General features: G+C 43.4%; 1 protein-coding gene across 1 annotated transcript in view; it reads right to left on the reverse strand.

Annotated features, from left to right (window-relative positions):
* Positions 1-17,925, reverse strand: part of LOC112104783 (heat shock factor protein 3-like) — a 26,784-nt gene extending 8,859 nt beyond the window's left edge. Inside the window, exons 1-9 of the mRNA XM_024197319.2 lie at positions 17,745-17,925; positions 15,412-15,520; positions 12,417-12,544; positions 10,318-10,442; positions 9,351-9,426; positions 8,043-8,104; positions 7,072-7,153; positions 6,666-6,793; positions 870-1,118 (exon numbers count right to left, since the gene is read on the reverse strand). Of these exons, the coding sequence (XP_024053087.2) occupies positions 870-1,118; positions 6,666-6,793; positions 7,072-7,153; positions 8,043-8,104; positions 9,351-9,426; positions 10,318-10,442; positions 12,417-12,544; positions 15,412-15,520; positions 17,745-17,864 (1,079 nt within the window). The 5' untranslated portion in view covers positions 17,865-17,925. The remainder of the gene's footprint in view (positions 1-869; positions 1,119-6,665; positions 6,794-7,071; positions 7,154-8,042; positions 8,105-9,350; positions 9,427-10,317; positions 10,443-12,416; positions 12,545-15,411; positions 15,521-17,744) is intronic.
* Positions 17,926-18,411: the final 486 nt, after the last annotated feature.

Here is an 18,411-nt window from a genome sequence, read left to right on the forward strand (position 1 = left end):
GGAACAAATTGGCTAAATAGCATTTGGAGAGGAACAAATTGGCTAAAACTCACTCTGGACAAGATGCAGCATATGATAGAGGGTTGCAGGCAGAGAACAGAAATGTATGGTTCCTATCACAGCTACTTTGCTCAAGGGGTTTGCAGTTGGAGAGTACTTGCATGCTACCAATAGTAATTGGTGGTAGTGATCGATGACAACACCTGCTTTCACTTTAAAGTATTCAGGACCATGTCTCTTTGATCTGGACTTCACTAATGCTGTGCATACCGTTGTGACTTACAGACTGGATAACTGCAAATGCTCCACAGGGAGCCACCTTACAATGTCCCTTAGCACCAGCTGCATGGAACTATTATTCAAAAACTTCAACAACTCCACTGGCTTTCTGATTTCTTCTTGGTGCATTTCAAGTTGCTGATTTTTAAAGTCCTACCATATACAGCATGACTCCTGACTAGCAGAAAGTCTGCCTCTCTCTCCACAAACTGCCATGGTAGTTGATGACAGCTGGGCCATTTGAGGGGACAATCCTGAGATTTTTTTAATATCTGGAGGGCATGCATTCTTCGTGAATGACCCACAGCTCTGAAATTCACTCCCCCTGACCTAGTACAGATTGTGCTGACCTTCAACACATGGTGCAAGACCCATCTCTTTTCCAAAGCTTCTGAATGAGGAGTGGGGAATTATGATTAATGGAGGGAAGAGAGGGAGGTCTACGTTTTTCAAAAGTATTTGCTGTGTTCCAATATGTACACACGTCTGTAATTAGAAGCATTTTATAAAATTAGCACAATGTAATGTCACAAGAATACTAGTATATACACTAGTCACCAGAATTATATTAGTATAAAGATACTCTGTACCTCTCCAGAAAAGCATCGCTTTGAGTAGTGGAGTTGCTCTCATTCAAGATGGAATCAATCACTGATGCAGGATCTTCGGGAGCATTAACTTGTGCAGAATGCAGCTCTACAGCATCATTTCCTACTGCACTGGATTCGAGGGGATTGTCAGCAACTTGGGCTGGACAGTCTGGTTCTGCATGACTTAACTCAATGGATTGTGATGTTTCGCAGACAGGCAGATCCTGTTCTTGACCGGTCTGGGGCTCTCTAAGAAATACAAGACACGTAATGAAAAGTCTCAGGAGAGCTCAGCTACTACAATACTTCATAAAAACATAAGAACAGCCATAATGGGTCAGATCAATGGTCCATCTAGCCTAGTATCCTGCCTTCAGATGCTTCAGAGGGAATGAAAAGAACAGGGCAATTAATGAGTGACTGATCCCCTGTTGTCCAGTCTCAGTTTATGGCAATCAGAGGTTTAGGGACACCTGGAGCAAGGGGATGCATCCCTCACCATCTTGGCTAACAGCCACTGATGGACCTATCCTCCATAAACTTATCTAATTCTTTTTTGAACCCAGTTATACCGCTGGCCTTCACAGCATCCCCTGGCAACAAGTTCCACAGGTTGGCTGTGTGTTGTGAGACAAGGTACTTCCTTTTGTTTTAAACCTGCTGTGTATTCATTTCATTAGCTGACCCCGGTTCTTGTGTTATGTGATGGGGTAAATAACACTTCCTTATTCACTTCCTCCACACCATTCAATATTTTATAGACCTCTATCATATTCCCTCTTATAGGTCTCTTTCCTAAGGTAAACAGTCCTAGTCTTTTCAAGCTCTCCTTGTATGGAAATTGTTCCATATTCCTAATCCTTTTTGTTGCCCTTCTCTGTACTTTTTCCAGTTCTAATAAACCTCTTGAGATGGGACGACCAGAACTGCACCCGGTATTCAAGATGTGGGTGTGCCATGGATTTATATAGTGGCATTATGATATTTTCTGTCTTATTGCCCATCCCATTCCTAATGGTTCCTAACACGGTTAACTTTTTAGGCTGCCACTAAACAATGAGCAGATGTTGAAACTACCCACAATGAGTCCAAGATCGCTTTCTTGAGTGGTAACAGGTAATTTAGACCCTATCATTTCATATGTATAGTTAGGATTATGTTTTCCAACTTGCATTACTTTGCATTTATCAACATTGAATGTCATCTGCTATTTTCTTGCCCAGATACCCAGTTTTGGCAGATCCCTCTGGAACTCTTTATAGTCTGCTTTGAACTTAACCATCTTCAGTAATTTTGTATTGTCTGCAAACTTTACCACCTTACTGTCTACTCCTTTTTCCAGATCATTAATGAATATGTTGAATCGTACTGGTCCCAGTACACATTGTTGGGAGGGAGCTGCCATTACCTGTCTCCACTCTGAACACCGACCATTTATTCCTATCCTTTTTCTCCTATCTGTTAACCAGTTACTGATCCACAAAAGGACATTCCCTCTTATCCTATGACTGCTTAGTTTCCTTAAGAGTCTTTGGAGTGGGACCTTGTCAAAGGCTTTCTGAAAGTCCAAGTACACTATATCCCCTAGATCACCCTTGTCCACGTGCTTCTTGACACCCTCAAAGAATTCTAATGGATTGGTGAGGCATGCTTTCGCTTTACAAAAGCCACTTTGACTCTTCAACGTATCATGTTCATGCTATGATAATTCTGTTCTTTACTATTGTTTCAATAAATTTGCCTGATACTGAAGTTAGGCTTACAGGCCTGTAATTACAGTGATCGCTTTTTAAAAAAAATCAGTGTTACATTTGCTACCTTTCCATCTGGCACAGTGGCTGATTTAAGCAACAGGTTACATACCACAATCAGTAGTTCTGCAATTTCATATCTGAGTTCCTTCAAAACTCTTGGGTGAATACCATCTGGTCCTTTTGACTTACAACTGTTACATTAACCAATTTTTTCTGAAACCTCCTCTACTGACATTTCAATCTGGGACAGTTCCTCAGATTTGTCATCTAAAAAGAATGGCTCAGATGCGGGAATCTCCCTCACATCCTCTGCAGTGAAGACTAATACAAAGAATTCATTTAGCTTTTCCATAAATGGGTTGTCTTCCTTGAGTGCTCCTTTAGCACCTCAATTGTCCAGTGGCTCACTGATTGTTCAGCTGCTTCTAACATAAATTTTTTTTTTAATGTTAGTTTGTGTCTTTTGCTAGCTGCTCTTCAAATTCTTGTTTGGCCTGCCTAATTATACTTTTACATTTGACTTGCCAGAGTTTATGCCCCATTCTATTTTCCTAAGTAGAATTTGACTTCTAATTTTTAAAAGGATTTTTTTTTTTACTCTTATTTAGCCAGGGTTGCATTTTTTGGTCCTATTACTGGTGGTGGTGGTGGGGGTTCTTAAATTTGCATTTAGTTTGAGGCTCTATCATAAGGTTTTTTAAATGTTTCTATGCAGCCAGCAGGGATTTCACTCTTATCGACCGTTCCCTTTAATTTACATTTAACCAACCTCGTCATTTTTGTATAGTTTCGCTTTTGAAGTGAAATACTACTGTAGTGGGTTTCTTTCATATTTTCCACCCTTTAAAATTTAATTACATTATGGTCATTATTACTCAGTGGTTCAGCTATTAGAGTCTAACAGTGGTTCACCTGTTAGACCAAATCCTGTTCTCCACTTAGGACTAAATCAAGAATTGCTTCTCCCCCTGCTGGTTCTAGGACTAGCTGCTCCAAGGAGCAGTCATTAATGGTGTCTCGAAATTTTCTCTCTGCATCCCATCCTGAGATGACATGTACCCAGTCAATATGGGGCCAGTCGAAATCCCCATTATTGTGTTTTCTGACTTTGCAGCCTTGCTAATCTCCCTCAGCATTTCACAATCACAGTCACGCTCCCTGGTCAGGTGGCTGGTAGTATATGCCTACTGCTACACTCTTGTTATTATGATACACTTTAAGTCATTCGTGATTTTACTATATTTGACTCTATGCTTTCTTTCACATATATTGCAACTCCCTCACCAGCATAACCTACTCTGTCATTCCTATATGTTTTATACTCTGCTATTATCATGTCCCACTGATCATCATCATTCCATCAGGTTTCTGTGATGCCTATTATGTCAATATTTTCATTTAATAACAGGCACTCTAGTTCATCCATCATAGTATTTAGATTTCTAGCATTTGTATACAAGCATTTATAACATTTGTCAATATTAAGTGATCTGCTTCATGTAACGCAGCGGTGGGCAAACTATGGCCTGCAGGCCGGATCCGGCCCCTCAGGGCTTTGGATCCGGCCCGCAGGGTTGCCCCCCGTGGCGCCATGGGCCCCGCGCTGCTCTCAGAAGTGGCCAGCACCACGTCCCTGTGGCCCCTGGGCGGGGTGGGAGGGGGGCAGAGGTCTCTGTGCTTTGCCCTTGCCTCCAGGCACCGCCCCCCGCAGCTCCCATTGCCCGGGAACGGGGAACTGTGGCCAATGGGAGCTTTGGGGAGGTACCTGGAGGCACGGCAAGGGCAGCGCACGTGGAGCCCTCCAACCCCCCTCCCCCAAGGGCCACAGCGCTTCCTGGAGCAGCGCGGGGCCGGGGACAGGGCAGGCAGGTAGGGAGCCACGCCGGAGCCTGAACCCCTCCTGCCCCCCCCACCCTCCCAACTCCCTGCCCTAAGCCCCCTGCCTGCACCTTGCACCCCAATCCCCTTCCTTGAGCCCCCTCATACACCTCACACCCCTCCTCTGCCCCAATCCCTTGCCCTGAGCCCCTTCCTGCACACCGCACCCCCCCCACACACACCCCGCGCTCCCTCCCGCAACCAACCCCCCTGCCCTGCATACAATTTCCCCACCCAGATGTAGCCCTCGGCCCAAAAAGTTTGCCCACCCCGATGTAACGTAATAGAATGGGACTCTGCCATTTGACTGTTTCTTCTCTTCAGTTCCTACCTGTACGTTATCAACTACTTTCCTCTCCTCTTTACTAGGAAAGAGTATCTCCTTAAATAAATCCTCCCCTAACGGAAGTCTCTGTCTGAACCATGTGCTCCTCTGCACATGTTGACTTTCCCCAGCCTTTTGTTTTGAAAACTTCTCTACCACCTTTTTAATTTTACATGCCAGCAACCTGGTTTTGTTTTGGTTTAGAAGGAACCCATCCATCCTGTATAGGCTCCTACTTTCCCTGAAAAGTTCCCCCATTCCTCATAAACCTAAATCCCTCCTCCCAACACCATCATCTCATCCACACATTGAGATCCTGCAGTTGTGTGTGTCTAACTGGCCCTGCATGTAGAACTTGAAGCATTTCAGAGAATGTTACCATGGAGGTCCTGGACTTCAATCTCTTACCTAGCAGCCTAAATCCGGCCTCCAGGACCTCTCCCCTACCTTTTCCAACTACCAATATTTCTACTAATCAAATCACCCACTACCATTACCTGTCTCTTCCTAATAACTGGGGTTCCCTTGCCCGGGGGGGGGGGGGGGGGGGGTATCCACAGTGTGAAAGGATACTATGACATCACCTGGAAGAAGGGTTCTAACTATGGGATCATTTCCCTCCACTCCAGCTTGATGGCCTCCTTCCCTGAGATTTTCACCCTTCTCAACAGCACAGAGGCTGTCAGATTTCCCATTACAAGCTTTAACATCTCAGTTCTCAATGCCTTTTAAAGTCTGACAGATTAAATCCTTTGAGTGCTCAATTCATCATTCCAGTCCCTTGTAAAATTAGTGAAAATACCTTTATAAAAGGAGAGGTGGAGAATCACTTATTATAGCTTAGATAATGCACTATAATAGAACATTCTATTCTGAAGAACTGGAGTAGTGTCTGAAACATGAGAGCTGAAAAAATCCTCCTCCCTAAAAATGGGAGATCATGCTAGACTTGAACTACAATGCTTTGAAGTGAGGCTGCATTGGGTTTTGGTTGCTGACAACTGCGTGACTTAGGACTTTGTAAGACATGCAGATTGAGAGAAAGAGAAACCATCTGTTTCAAAGACTCCATGCTTTACATGGTTCCTCATTCAGTATGCAGGGACAGGTGATTTTCTTTGGGAACAAAGATCTCTTTTCCCTGGGCTAACTGAAAGAGACAAGAAACACTGACCTTTTTACTTTTGGCATCATTTCTAAAGACTGAGATTTGCCAAATTTACAAACATTTGTTAGGCGACTACATTGGAGTCTTCAGCCAATACAGTAACTGAGTCCCATCTTCAGATCATCTTGGCCCCGTTTAGGCTGTTTTATATTGTTCCTCCCAGACATTCTACAAGAGTCTGAGGTTGCAGGCTGGAGGTTTTCCCCCACCCCACTTATTTAACTGTTATGTTCTGTAGAATAGAATCAAGGTAACTGCCCAGACCTGGGTAACAACTCTAAGGCTTGCTTTGAATATTATCACAAAACTTGCCTTTGACCAGGGCCTCAGCATGTAAGGACCTGAGCATGTGCTTAATTTTAAGCAGGTAAATAGTCCCACAGAATTCAATTCAAGGTGTTTACTTTGATTCAAATCGGATCATTTACATGTTTAAAGGGAAGAATCCACTTAAGTGCTTTGCTGACTTAGTGCCCAAATGACCTGCATATTTTCTAACAGCTTTAAATAAATAATAAAAAAAAAAAAACCCCAACAATCTGTAATGCATTGAATATATTTAAAGATTTGTATAGGCTGTTAAATTTTTAGATACAAATAGTGCCACTTATGTTATCATGACAAGTATTAAATATGTCTAAAGTGCAAATACTTTCACATCTCATTCATACCCATCACTTCCGCTTGTATGCACTAGAGCGAGCAGCCCATCAGTGGCATCATCCACAGTGTTGGTGATATCTTGAATAATGATGCCTGTATCATTTTCACTGTTTGGATCATGTTCAGAAATAGCCACCTGCGTGCCACAGGAAACAATATAAAGAAATCAATCATCTGGCATATTAAGGTCACAGTCTCCAATTCTTGTTGCAATTGGTGTTCCACATTTAGACTTTTTTTTAAATCAAGCTCAGTGTATTTCCATTGTTTTGGGGACACAGCAGTAGTTTAACATTTTCTATATCAGAATCAGAAATGTTTCACCCAAAGTTGAGGATGTTATGGTTGTAAGATTGCTCAACAGACCATACAATGACAAACATCCATTATTCTAAATGGCCCCTCAAAATTTACCGCATTGCCATGCTCCACAGGTAGGTGAATATACTGCCGGCTGAATTTGGAAGGTGAGGCACCTGAGGCATCTGGTAGAGATCTGAGAAAAAAAAAAACAAAAAAAACATACAGCTGTAATGCAGAGTTAAAAGTAGGAGTACAAATCATAGTAATGCTCTATTTCACACACTTGCTTATGCAGAATAGCAGCAGCAGCAGTTGCTAAGGGCACCTAGGAAGGGACTACTATTTAAGTGATTCAAAGCCATCAAACAGTTGGTGTACAATGCATGCTTTCATTACTGTTATCCTCATCCTGCCTATTTTTGTCACACACACACACACACACACACACACACACACACACACACACACACACACACACACACACACACTTACTTGTTTTATTGAATAAGAGGGAAAAGTCTTGGGGGCAGGGATAATTTTTTCACATGCTTTGCCCAGCACAAACAGGGCTATGGCACTGGTTGGGTCAACTGGGCATTAATGCAATACAAATGATAACTAATAAATAAATAAATAAATAACGAGAAGGACATTTGCTCATATTTGCTTTGAAAAGAGTGTGGACAGCAAAACTTGGACAGCAACTTTTAGTTAGTAGCCCCACACCATAAAACCACAGAATCACAAAGCCACATTTCAATTAGCAGAGCTACAGTTTTAACAGTAACCAAAAAAGGCACATGCAAAATTCAGAAGAAACCTGCACAGTTAGGAAGCCACAAGTCCCATCTCTGTTTTTTTCTCATATGCATATAGACAGACATGCACCACACCTCTTTCTGTGAGAGAGCAGTGGTGTTATGGTCCAAAAAATTAAAATATTTCAAAAGTCTCCATTTAGGAAGTTTGATGACTTGGTTAAAAAAAAGAATGAGCTAGGAAAGGAGGGAAAAATAATAAAAGGAAGTGTTTTATGGACCTTAACAAGAGCTCTTTGACCACCAAATAGTCAAATTAGTTACCTTTTTCTCTTGACTCCCACAATGTAGTTTCCTCTCATCAAACTTAGTATAAATTGAAGGATCTGAGGAAACAAAAGAAAATGTGATCAAATGGAAGAAGTAACTCAGCATCAATGCATAGGCTTTGCTACAAAATCATCAGCAGAGTGAGAGTAGATGTGTTACATATAAATACTACCAATTTGCACGACTGTCTAGATTAAGAAAAAAAAATAAGAGGGCCGCCCAAATTAGATCATCCCAGGTAGGTGAATTATGAACAGTTAAAAATCTTTCTTTGACACATGCAGCATTAACCATCATCACAGACAGGATACAGACCAGAGAGACCTGGAAGTTCCTCCAGCAGGACAATTCTTACATTTTCAGTTTCAAAAATCTTCTCTGTCAGAATTCAGCAGTCTCTCTCCCCTTGTCGTCAAGATCCCACATAGATTTAACTCTACTCGTTCACAATTTCATGATTTTCTATTCTCCACCGAGGTCCCTGCAGTTCCCAAATCCCACACTCTGGCCTGATCTACATTTAAAAGCTTTGCTGGCATAGCTAGGCCAGTTAGGCTAGGAGTGTGGGAAAGAACAAAAACAAAACCACACACATCTCTAATCGACATAGCTATGCCAGCAAAAGCCTTAAGGTAGATGCTGTCCTTCTGCTGGCATAAGCCGAGGGTGCGCTGGTAGAACTACACCAGTAAACCCTTTCTGGTATAGAAAAAGCCTCTGTTCTTCCCCATTTCTTCTGAGAACAGCAAGATATTCTCCCAGGCCCTGTATGGAACAGGCCCAGTACACCTTTATGCACCCCATATACTTCAAATCCCTGGTTTATGACCTAAACAATCCACCTTCATTCAGCTTCCTAATTTTCCCACATGCTCAATCATTTCCCCTGAAACCTGCCCTTAAACACTCCTCTTGAAATTCTCTGCCCCACTTCCTGCTGGACATATAGTAACTATGACTGCTTTCTCTCTTGCAGAGTTATACTGGGGGTGGGGTGAGTTAATATCTTTTGTTGGACCACCTTCTGTTGGTGAGAGAGACAAGCTTTCAAGCATACACAGGCCTGAAGAAGAGCTCTGTGTACACTCAAAAGCTTGTCTCTCTCACCAACAGAAGGTGGTCCAATAAAAGATATTACCTCACCCACCTTGTTTCTCGAATATCCTGGGACCAACACAGCTACTACAACAACACTGCACGTATAACAGCATCATTTGTCATTCTACATAATGAAAGAATGCCATGGAATGTCACTGACAGGAAGAAATAAGGATAGTAGCACTAAAGAGGCTGCAATGGTACCTTAGACAGCAGCTTCTGTTGTTGGCTGTGCTTCTGCCTTAGAACAGCCACTTCTTTCCACAGGGCTTTATTTTCCCTGCAACACAGAATAAATCAGGAAGTAGGGATGAACAGAGAGTTTACTTCCTGTGCTCTAGTTCAGTTTTCAAACATTTATACTAGCCTGAGGGACTGAAGACAACATTCCTTCCCTGGGTAACTGGGAATCAGTGACTCAGACTCACCAATCCAGACTCTGGGTTAAACTCGCTCCATCCTCCATCAGGCTGGACCAACCAATTGGTACTGGGGATTTTCACATCCTCTGCTGCTCAGTCACTCATTTTGGTCTGAGGTGTCCATCCAAAGCCTCCTGAGGTACCTAAGCCCATAGTTTTCTTTTAACTGGTCATCATCATGTGATGCTCAGAGAAAGAGAGGCTCAGTGTAGCAAGGACCATCTCAGAACAACCTGAATGGCTATTTCAAAGAAATACAAAAGAATGTCTAGCAGGGGATGAAAATACTTACTGAGCTTTGGTTGGTGCTGCTTGCTTGTCAGAGGTCAGAACGGGATAACCCAGTGTCCATAGGAATGGATCTGCAGGAACAGAGAGACTAGGACATGCAAATTCAACTTACAGCTGACCTTCTCTCACCTAATCACAACTGACCCTGTTTTGTATTTAGGAAGGCTAAGTCACTTCCTGCTACACTCATCGACTACAACACAAATACTGGCATGGATTCTGATGCTGGTAATCAAACGGAAATCGCATGAGTATTACCCAGGCTCTGCATACTGGAGTTGCTGAGCCACGTAGGTAAACAAAACCCGGAGACTGGAAAATGGATTATTCAAAGGAAAGTAAGGGACAATAATGAAGCTACATGCTTTTGATTAATATGAAACTAAAGTTTGGTTCCATTAATTAGATACAATCAATGTCCAAAATATAAATTCATTTGAAATATAGACACCATCTACCTCCTCATACTAGCCAGTCTGACATCCATGTTGTTCTGTTGCTCCCTCATTTCCTGGACTTCAGAAAGCACTTTGTGTAAATCTTCTGAACAGACTCGGAGATCCTCCGCTCTCACTGCAGACACCTAAAATGGAATTGGGTTGCAGGTGCTTTATTAAGGGCTGTACTTCATGCATTTCATTTTTATAAGGAACAGCACAATTTGATTATGGATTCTGCAGAAGAACAGTGTCTGAATTGCCTCAATAGATTAGATAAGATTGAAAAAATAAACTCATACTTTGATGCAGTGATGTGAACTCTCATGCAGACACAATCTACTACTGATCATTCATGCTTGTTCCCTAAAGAAAACGCTCCACAATCTTTAGATCCTTTTTAGCCTGAAATGTGTACAAAAACAGGAAGCCAAAAGGAGTGTGGCTATCATGGTAGGGTGGGTATTTAACACCATGCATCATGCTGAAAGTTTAGCACATTCAATCTTCTCCCCTCAAGGACTCTCTGTATTACTGACATGAAGATATGCCAATACTGCTAAGAGTACAAACCTACTGTAACCAGAAAGCTAGAAAAAGCCCTGCTTATTGCACAACAGTGACATTACAGACTCTGAAACCAGCCCATATCAAAACAACAAGGAAGCAAGGCAGAAGTTTACTGGGATCTAGATAGTTGTATTTAGAGTAGCAACTAGATAATCCAGAATTTCCAGGTGTGGACTAGAGATTTAATTCTTTTCCATCCCTAGGATTCTATGCTAATGTGGCTGCAGATGCTAATAATCAATAATACACTAGAGATTAAGATGCCTACTTGGTATCCTGATCAAAATGCATTGCTGCCTGCTTCATTATCAGCACAGCACCAGTTCCCAGAGAGCACAGACAGCTAGAAGGTGAATTCAACTACCAGTCAGTCTGTCACTAAAAACGGTTAGGCATCCATCTGGATGAAATGGGATTTACCCCCTTTAGTCTGTATTTAAGTGGCAGGGCCATAAGACTGACCACAGACACCCTATAGGAGAGGGTGCAAAGACCCTTCAAAAGCCTCGGTTAGGAGATACTCTTCACTCCAGCCTGCTTTGCCGCTGGAAGCCTGAAACAGAGTTTAGAGCAAACATTGCAATTATGACTCCCTTCCAGCTCATAAAACTGGCGGCCATTTTATCTGCTGTAAGAACCACTCATGTTTGCAGCACAATGAAGACTTGCTTGCCAGCCTATTCCATGGCTCAATTGGAGTTTTCTTGGCATTAATTAAAACCTTTTGTCTCCAGGCTAGAGGACTCCGCCTAACGTAATGGTCTTAGGAAACGACATGAACCAGCTATTCCAACATACTCGCTCGGTAGAACCAGAAAATAGGTTTTGAGCCAAACCAAGCTAACAATTGTAGGAAATAGAGAGGGCAAACATGTGGGCATGTGTGCGGAGAAAGGGAGGAGATGGCAGCATCAGAACAGCAGATCAATTTGGTCCACTTGAGCTGCATGAACTCGAAATCACAAAATAGGGCATCAAGCAAAATAAAATTGTAGTTTCCTAACTAGCCCCCACATCTACATCCTGGTCTTTAACAACTCAGGCAACACAGTAACCAAAAGGATCTTCCACAGAGCTCAATGCACGTTTGCACACTGCCAAATGTCCACACTACATTCAGCACAATAATGTTCTGGTGCGTACTGCTTGGTAAGGAGGTTTTGGCATCTAATGATCAAATACTGTTTTTACAAATCTGCTGTTACAAGACAGACTCAGTGTGTGAGTTTAGTATGTGGAAAAGTGCACTAGATTGATGGCCCTGGAGACTGAGGTCATCTGTTTTTCCTCAGGAGAGGTTTTACATAAATGGGACATGCATCCTCTACATTACACAAGGATGACCGCGTGTGGAATTCAGTTTATATGGCAACACCCAGTCCTCAGCTTGTGTGTTGAACAGGGCAGCAGAAAAAACAATCTCTGCACAGTTGAGATAGTGTTTTTTTGGTCATGTAGAATTTGTCAGCTAGGAAGTGGACTAAGACCCAACAACTTATTCCACATAAACTGCCTTTGATAAAAGAATGAATACGCTGAGTGCACTATACCTTTCGTTTGATGTTTTCCAGTAGGTTTGCTTTCCCTTGTTTAAAGAAAGGGTGCTGGAATTCAATGGCTGCACTCTTCTCTGCTGTAATCATACCATTCTCCAAGGCAATCACTTTCCTGAACCCATCTGTTGGGGAAAGATTAGAGCACTCATTTCTCCCAGCAGCCAAAAGGAAGTTCAAAACATGCAGTTAAACAATGAAAACCAAATCCAAGTAAGATGATAATATCTGTAGCACATAAGAATAAAGTGAACGAAAGCAGGACCTGAAAGTGAGACCAAATAACCTTTCCCCAGCCCTCAGCCACTTGACCAATGCTGAACTTCACAGCCAGAGAATGCACCTGCAGTACTACTGAGTGTAACTGACATGGACTGACAGATTCCATTCCCAGGGAATGAAAGGGGATGTTGTTTGGAAAGCAGGCATGGTACAGGACTGGGAGGAAAGAGTTGAACAGTGATTTCCAAGGAATCATGGAAGTTAGAGAGAGACATGCCCTGTTAGGATATCTTGGGTAAATACCTGGCCCAACTGAAGTAATGGTAAAACTCCCATATGACTTCAATGGAGCCATGATTTCACCCATTGTTCATCTCTCGCTCTTACCCTCACACGGCAACTGAATGCATCAGAAACTGCATCTCCATGTACTACCTTCAATTAGTAAAATAATGTAGGGAAGGGAGAGGAGAGCAGGCCACAGAGCGGGAGGGGAGACTACGGTTCAGTTTATGTATCCACTAACACACGTGCTGCTCTCCCCACATCACTCAGCAGGAAAGCAGCATTAAATAGCATATCTGCTCTAAAAACAGCATGGTGACATTGTGTTCTATTTCCATTAGTGCCATAAATACTATGAGGAGGATGCAGAGTACACTCTTGAGGGGTAATATGGGTTCTTACTACTCCCAACCAAAGTTTTCAATGTAAATAACATCTGGTTACCAGGATACAGCTTTCTGTGCAACAAGTCTGAAAACTGCACTCAAAGCCTGGCTGGGCCCAGCAGGAATATCAAGCCCCATACATCTGCGTTTCTTTGTGGGACAGGGGAGTTTTACATGTTGAAGTCCAGTCTTGCCACAAGATAACTAGTAACTGTTCATTTAATCCTTTGATGCTCCGAGGTCATCCACTTCACCCTAAATTCCAAGAGATTAACAGATCCCCTCATCTCCTACATCCAATATAGAATCTACCAATCAGAGATGTGGACAAGTCTGTACAAATCTACTAAGCCAAGGACAGAGTTCCTTAGTCACCTCACAACATAACCACAAGGGAATGTTGTGAAATGACTAAGTCCCAGTATCACTCTGTCAAGCCACTGCAAATCTGTTTCTTCTGCAAGTCTATATGCGGAACCTACTTTTTAATCCTCCTTTCCCTTCAAAAAGGGATCTGAAATAATGAGATAGCTTCCTCTGGTTAGTGACAAGGGAGGATCTCCAAAATAAAGGAGTGCTTTTGTTTGCAGTGATCAGGAACATTCAGTAACTGACTCCTCCAGTTCACGGACATAGTTCCTAAAGAATTATACCCCAGGGAAGGGTCACAGGTAAGCAGAGCTATGTGAGTAACTGATTTTTTGGCTCATTGGCTGAACTGGACTGGGGGGAAAGGGAAGAGAACACAAGCAAACAACAAAAAACGTTTTTTGGGGAAGGCTTGGGGGGGGTAAACATTTAATGAAATTGAAGCAAAATTCTAAATGAAAAAGTTGTTTCGGATTGAGAGAAATCAAAATATTCTGAAAGCACTGAAACAAAACATTTTGATTTTTGGATTTTGTTCTTTCCAATCAAAACAGAATAGTGAATTCAACATGAACTCGTGGTTTCTGTTGACCCAAATTTGCATTTGTTGTCAAAAACAATTTCATTCAGCTCTTCTGATAAGTCTGGGACTTCCCCATGGTACCCTACTCTTTTTTCCCTGGGGTCACACATACACAACATATTCTGATTGAAAATTTTAGATAAACATTGGAAGTTTCACTAAGGGTAGTTTTTCTATATAGTTTCCATCTCCAGCTGTCCCATGAAGTATTCCAACTACCAGACAACCAGGGATTTGGAGCAATCAAATTTTTGAATTGCTCCACTGCAGCTCTGGGCAAAAACCTACTGGTCCACGCTCCAGCTCCGGATTCCGCTCCAAAGCCCTGCAGACAACAACCTGTTTGTTCTGCAGCATAGCATTGTATTGTGTCTTTGGAGTAGAATCTCATTCAGCCTTGGCTGACAAACTGTATAGGGCATACATTTATGGTGTTCTAAAAATAACAATGCACCATATTTTCAAGGAGGACGTTAAAAAAAGTTTTTTATGAATGAGGAACTTAATCCATCTGATCAGCATGACTAATCCTGTTTCAACATAACCATGCAGCACAGACTAGAACATTTTGTCCTCCAAAAGATGAATGCACATGTGTACATATGGCCTTGCTTCCTTTTAAACATTTATAAATTTAGTACTTAAGAAAATGAGGTATTAATAGCATTAGCTGGAGCCAAATATAGAATGCAAGCATCCCAGGCACAACTCTGCCAATACACATCATCCCAAACAATATTCTCTGCTATTTTAGCTCTGGCTCCTCTTGAGCTTAGACCAACTATAGCACCCAAGTGAGCAGCAGTTTTGTGAGGCATACAAGCCAAGACTGGGATGAACTCCACCACCATACACCTCTTCTGTTGTGAGCCAAGCTCAAGACTAGACTAGAGCCTTGTATGGGACTATTTTTAATCCCACTCTCACTATTATGGCAGTCGGTCTTGCGAGACCCACGTGATTCTGGTCCTCCTGCAGGCCTCTACACTAGTCCTGCACGGGGTTCTAGATTAGACCCCACGTCTTCAGGGGTAAAAAGGTCAGAGCACTCAATCCCCAGCCAACTCCATTCCTTTGTTTAAAGAAATTCCATATCACGGGGTAGCAAACTTAGCAGCATTGACACACGAGAACAGCCATTACTTACACATATTGAGCTGACGTATGAAGCTGCAAATATTGTTGTGTTTGAAGTATTTGGGAAGTAGTTCTTTAGCAAACCTCTGCTCATTCAGAATGCAAAAACTCTGGCCACCCTAGAAGCAAAGTAAGGGTACACATTAAAGAACAAATACATTTCCAAACTGCTTACATGCAAATGCCTTCTAGGCTGGTAACTACCTGAAATGGCTTCTTTAAGGAATGAGTAAAATAAATTCAGATAGATTTTTAAGTTGATAGGGTCCCTTTGAGTTCCTAGTAATACAGGGAAAAGTTTATAGTCAAAAGATATTTGCAGCATCATTTCTATTGACAATGGGGTGTTATAAACCCTTTTCAATTAAATGTTGAGCCTAACCCATTTGAAAGTATGCCTCCTGAATAAGCTGTGATAAGTATGGCACAGTCTTTCTAAAAGCAAGTCTCAGGTCCTCCCACAAAATATAAACGTCGCTTGTGCATGTTAAAATTCAGCCACTAGAGGGCTCTCCCACCTGCCCCAAAGCCAAGCCTTTGGACTTCCTTCTTCAGAGGAGGTTCCTCCGCACGCCATTGCTTTGCTCACAATTGTCATCACATATAAATACATATATAATCTCAAAGAGATACTGAAAGTACAGAGTGTGTAACCCAGCGATAAAAACAGCCATTTTATGGTAGCTGAACTAGTTTTAGGTTCATTCTATTTCCAAGTTTAGACTTGCTGGAGCTGGTCTGGTCTTTCACCATCCTCTTGCTGTTTGTGTTTATAGAATGATACAGCTCCTCCTCACCAATGCTTCTTATCCTCCCAAGGGCCAAACACAACAAAGTGCTAGCACAGCAGGGACTTTAATCCCATGTTATTTTTAAATAAGTACCATTTGTGTTAACCTCAGTTTCATGGGTCTACATTTGTATACAATATCCAGAGCCTGGCAGAATCATAAGCCAGTCCTACCTCCTTACTATCATCTACCCATGAGGCACAATATTACATTTCACTTAAAAAAAGTTGTACAAAACCAAAACTCATTAAATTTTCGCATAGTTTTTTAAAAGGGTTTAGCTTTCAAAAATTTTCCTGCTGTGTCTGGAGCTCACACATTGCAGCATCATACTGTTGCATGCAAGTAAGTGAAACCCATTAGTGCACATTCGCTGTTCAAGATTAAGTGCCTGAAGTAAATAGCGAGAAAGTTAAATTAGATCCTTTCGATTTTGATGTTCTAAGGCACTAATTACAAGGTGAGAGTTGCTTTTAATTAAATTGTTTGTAATTCTGCATCTGAGTGATCATAGGGTGGCCAGACAGCAAGTGTGAAAAATCGGGACGGGGGTGGGGAGGTAATAGGAGCCTATACAAGAAAAAGACCGAAAAATCAGGACTGTCCCTATAAAATTGGGACAGCTGGTCACCCTAACTGATCAATACATTTAGTCGCACTGTGCTAATACTAGCAACACAAAGGCACTCACACAGTATATGACAGTGGTTCTCAACCTTTCCAGACTACTGTATCCCTTTCAGGGGTCTGAAACCCAAGCCCCACCACCCGGGGCTGAAGCACGTAACTTAGCTTTGCGGGCTCCCTTGTGGCGTGGTGCCCCAATTCCCCTGCTTGGCACCCCTAACACTGATCCTGCACTTGCAACCCACCTAAATCTGTCCTGTGACCCCCTTGGGGTTCACAACCCCCAAGTTGAGAAACACTGATCTAGATGAGTTGATGTACTCCCTGGAAGACCTCTGTGTACCCCTGCTTGAGAACCACTGGTATATGATGTATCTAGCTAAAGAAGAGGTGGGAAAATAGCTGCAGAAAATCAACACAAATACGGCTGTGTTCCTGGCATATCTATCAACAACTGTGTGTGCATGCAACATATACCCAGACACTCTTTATACCAGGGGTAGTTAATTATTTTTTTGTCAAGGTACAGACTCCAGAGTAAAGAATAAAATTCCAGGATCCAGTCAAAAACGTCTGGTGGCCCAGATTTGGCCCACAGTCCACCTACTGACCACCCTGCTTTACACACACACACACACACACCCCTTCTCAATGAGTGAGCATAACCTGTACAGTACATGTGCATACACAAGGGCTACTCGTGCACTAGCTCTAACCCCTGCAAACGCTGCCCCTATGTGCTGCTACACTACTAATGCACGATGTAGTACATACCCGGGCACAATCTCCTCCTGTGCCCCCGCACGCCCCGCACCGCCCCGGCATGCCCAGCCCAGGAGCTCTCGCCACGCCCCAGGATGCTTAAACTAGGAGTGCTGCCGCGCATGCGCCTTGCCCCTATGGGGGGGGGGGAGAGAAACCTTACCCGGCCCCAGGCGATCACATCATCGGTGCCCGGGTCCTCCACTAGGGCCCAGAGCTTGGCCAGGAAGCCAGGCACAGGGGCGGCGCCGGGACCGCCGGCCGCCACCGCCACTTCCTTCATCCTCGCGCACAGATCGGAGACAACGCAACACGCAACGGACAGCCACACGCAAAGGGCAGCCCCGAAGCCAACGACGCTACGTGAGAGGCGGGACCTCCCTTCGCGAGCCTCCTCATTGGCTGGGCCATGCCGGCTCTGGCCCCGCCCCCTCCTGGGCACCCCCACCGCGAGCGTGGCGGTTGTTGGGGCGGGGCGGGGCGGGGCCCTCAGGTCCTCGATGACGTCGATGGAATGCCCGGAAAGGGCCAAACAACACAAGACGCTGCGTTGCGCAGTTTGGTTTGCAAATGGCCTCGCAGCCAGTGTTTAAACCTGGCCCCGGGACAGGGAGGGGCCGCGCGTGAGGAGAGCGTGGGGGGAGGGGCAGGATTAGGCGGCGACACTGACAAGTTGGGGGGAGGGGCGCTCAGCTCCTGAGCCTCCCGCCGCTGACACACGCTTCGGGGTACCAGCCCCCCTCGTGCACATCTGTAACGGCACATGAGCCAGCATGGGGGAGGGGGACTGGTGCAGTATTGCCAAGGGTCAGGCTTTTACTGGATGTTTT

This window comes from Terrapene carolina, unplaced genomic scaffold (genome assembly GCF_002925995.2).
Source record: "Terrapene carolina triunguis isolate 2854851 unplaced genomic scaffold, T_m_triunguis-2.0 Scaffold131, whole genome shotgun sequence".
NCBI lineage: Eukaryota > Metazoa > Chordata > Testudines > Emydidae > Terrapene > Terrapene triunguis.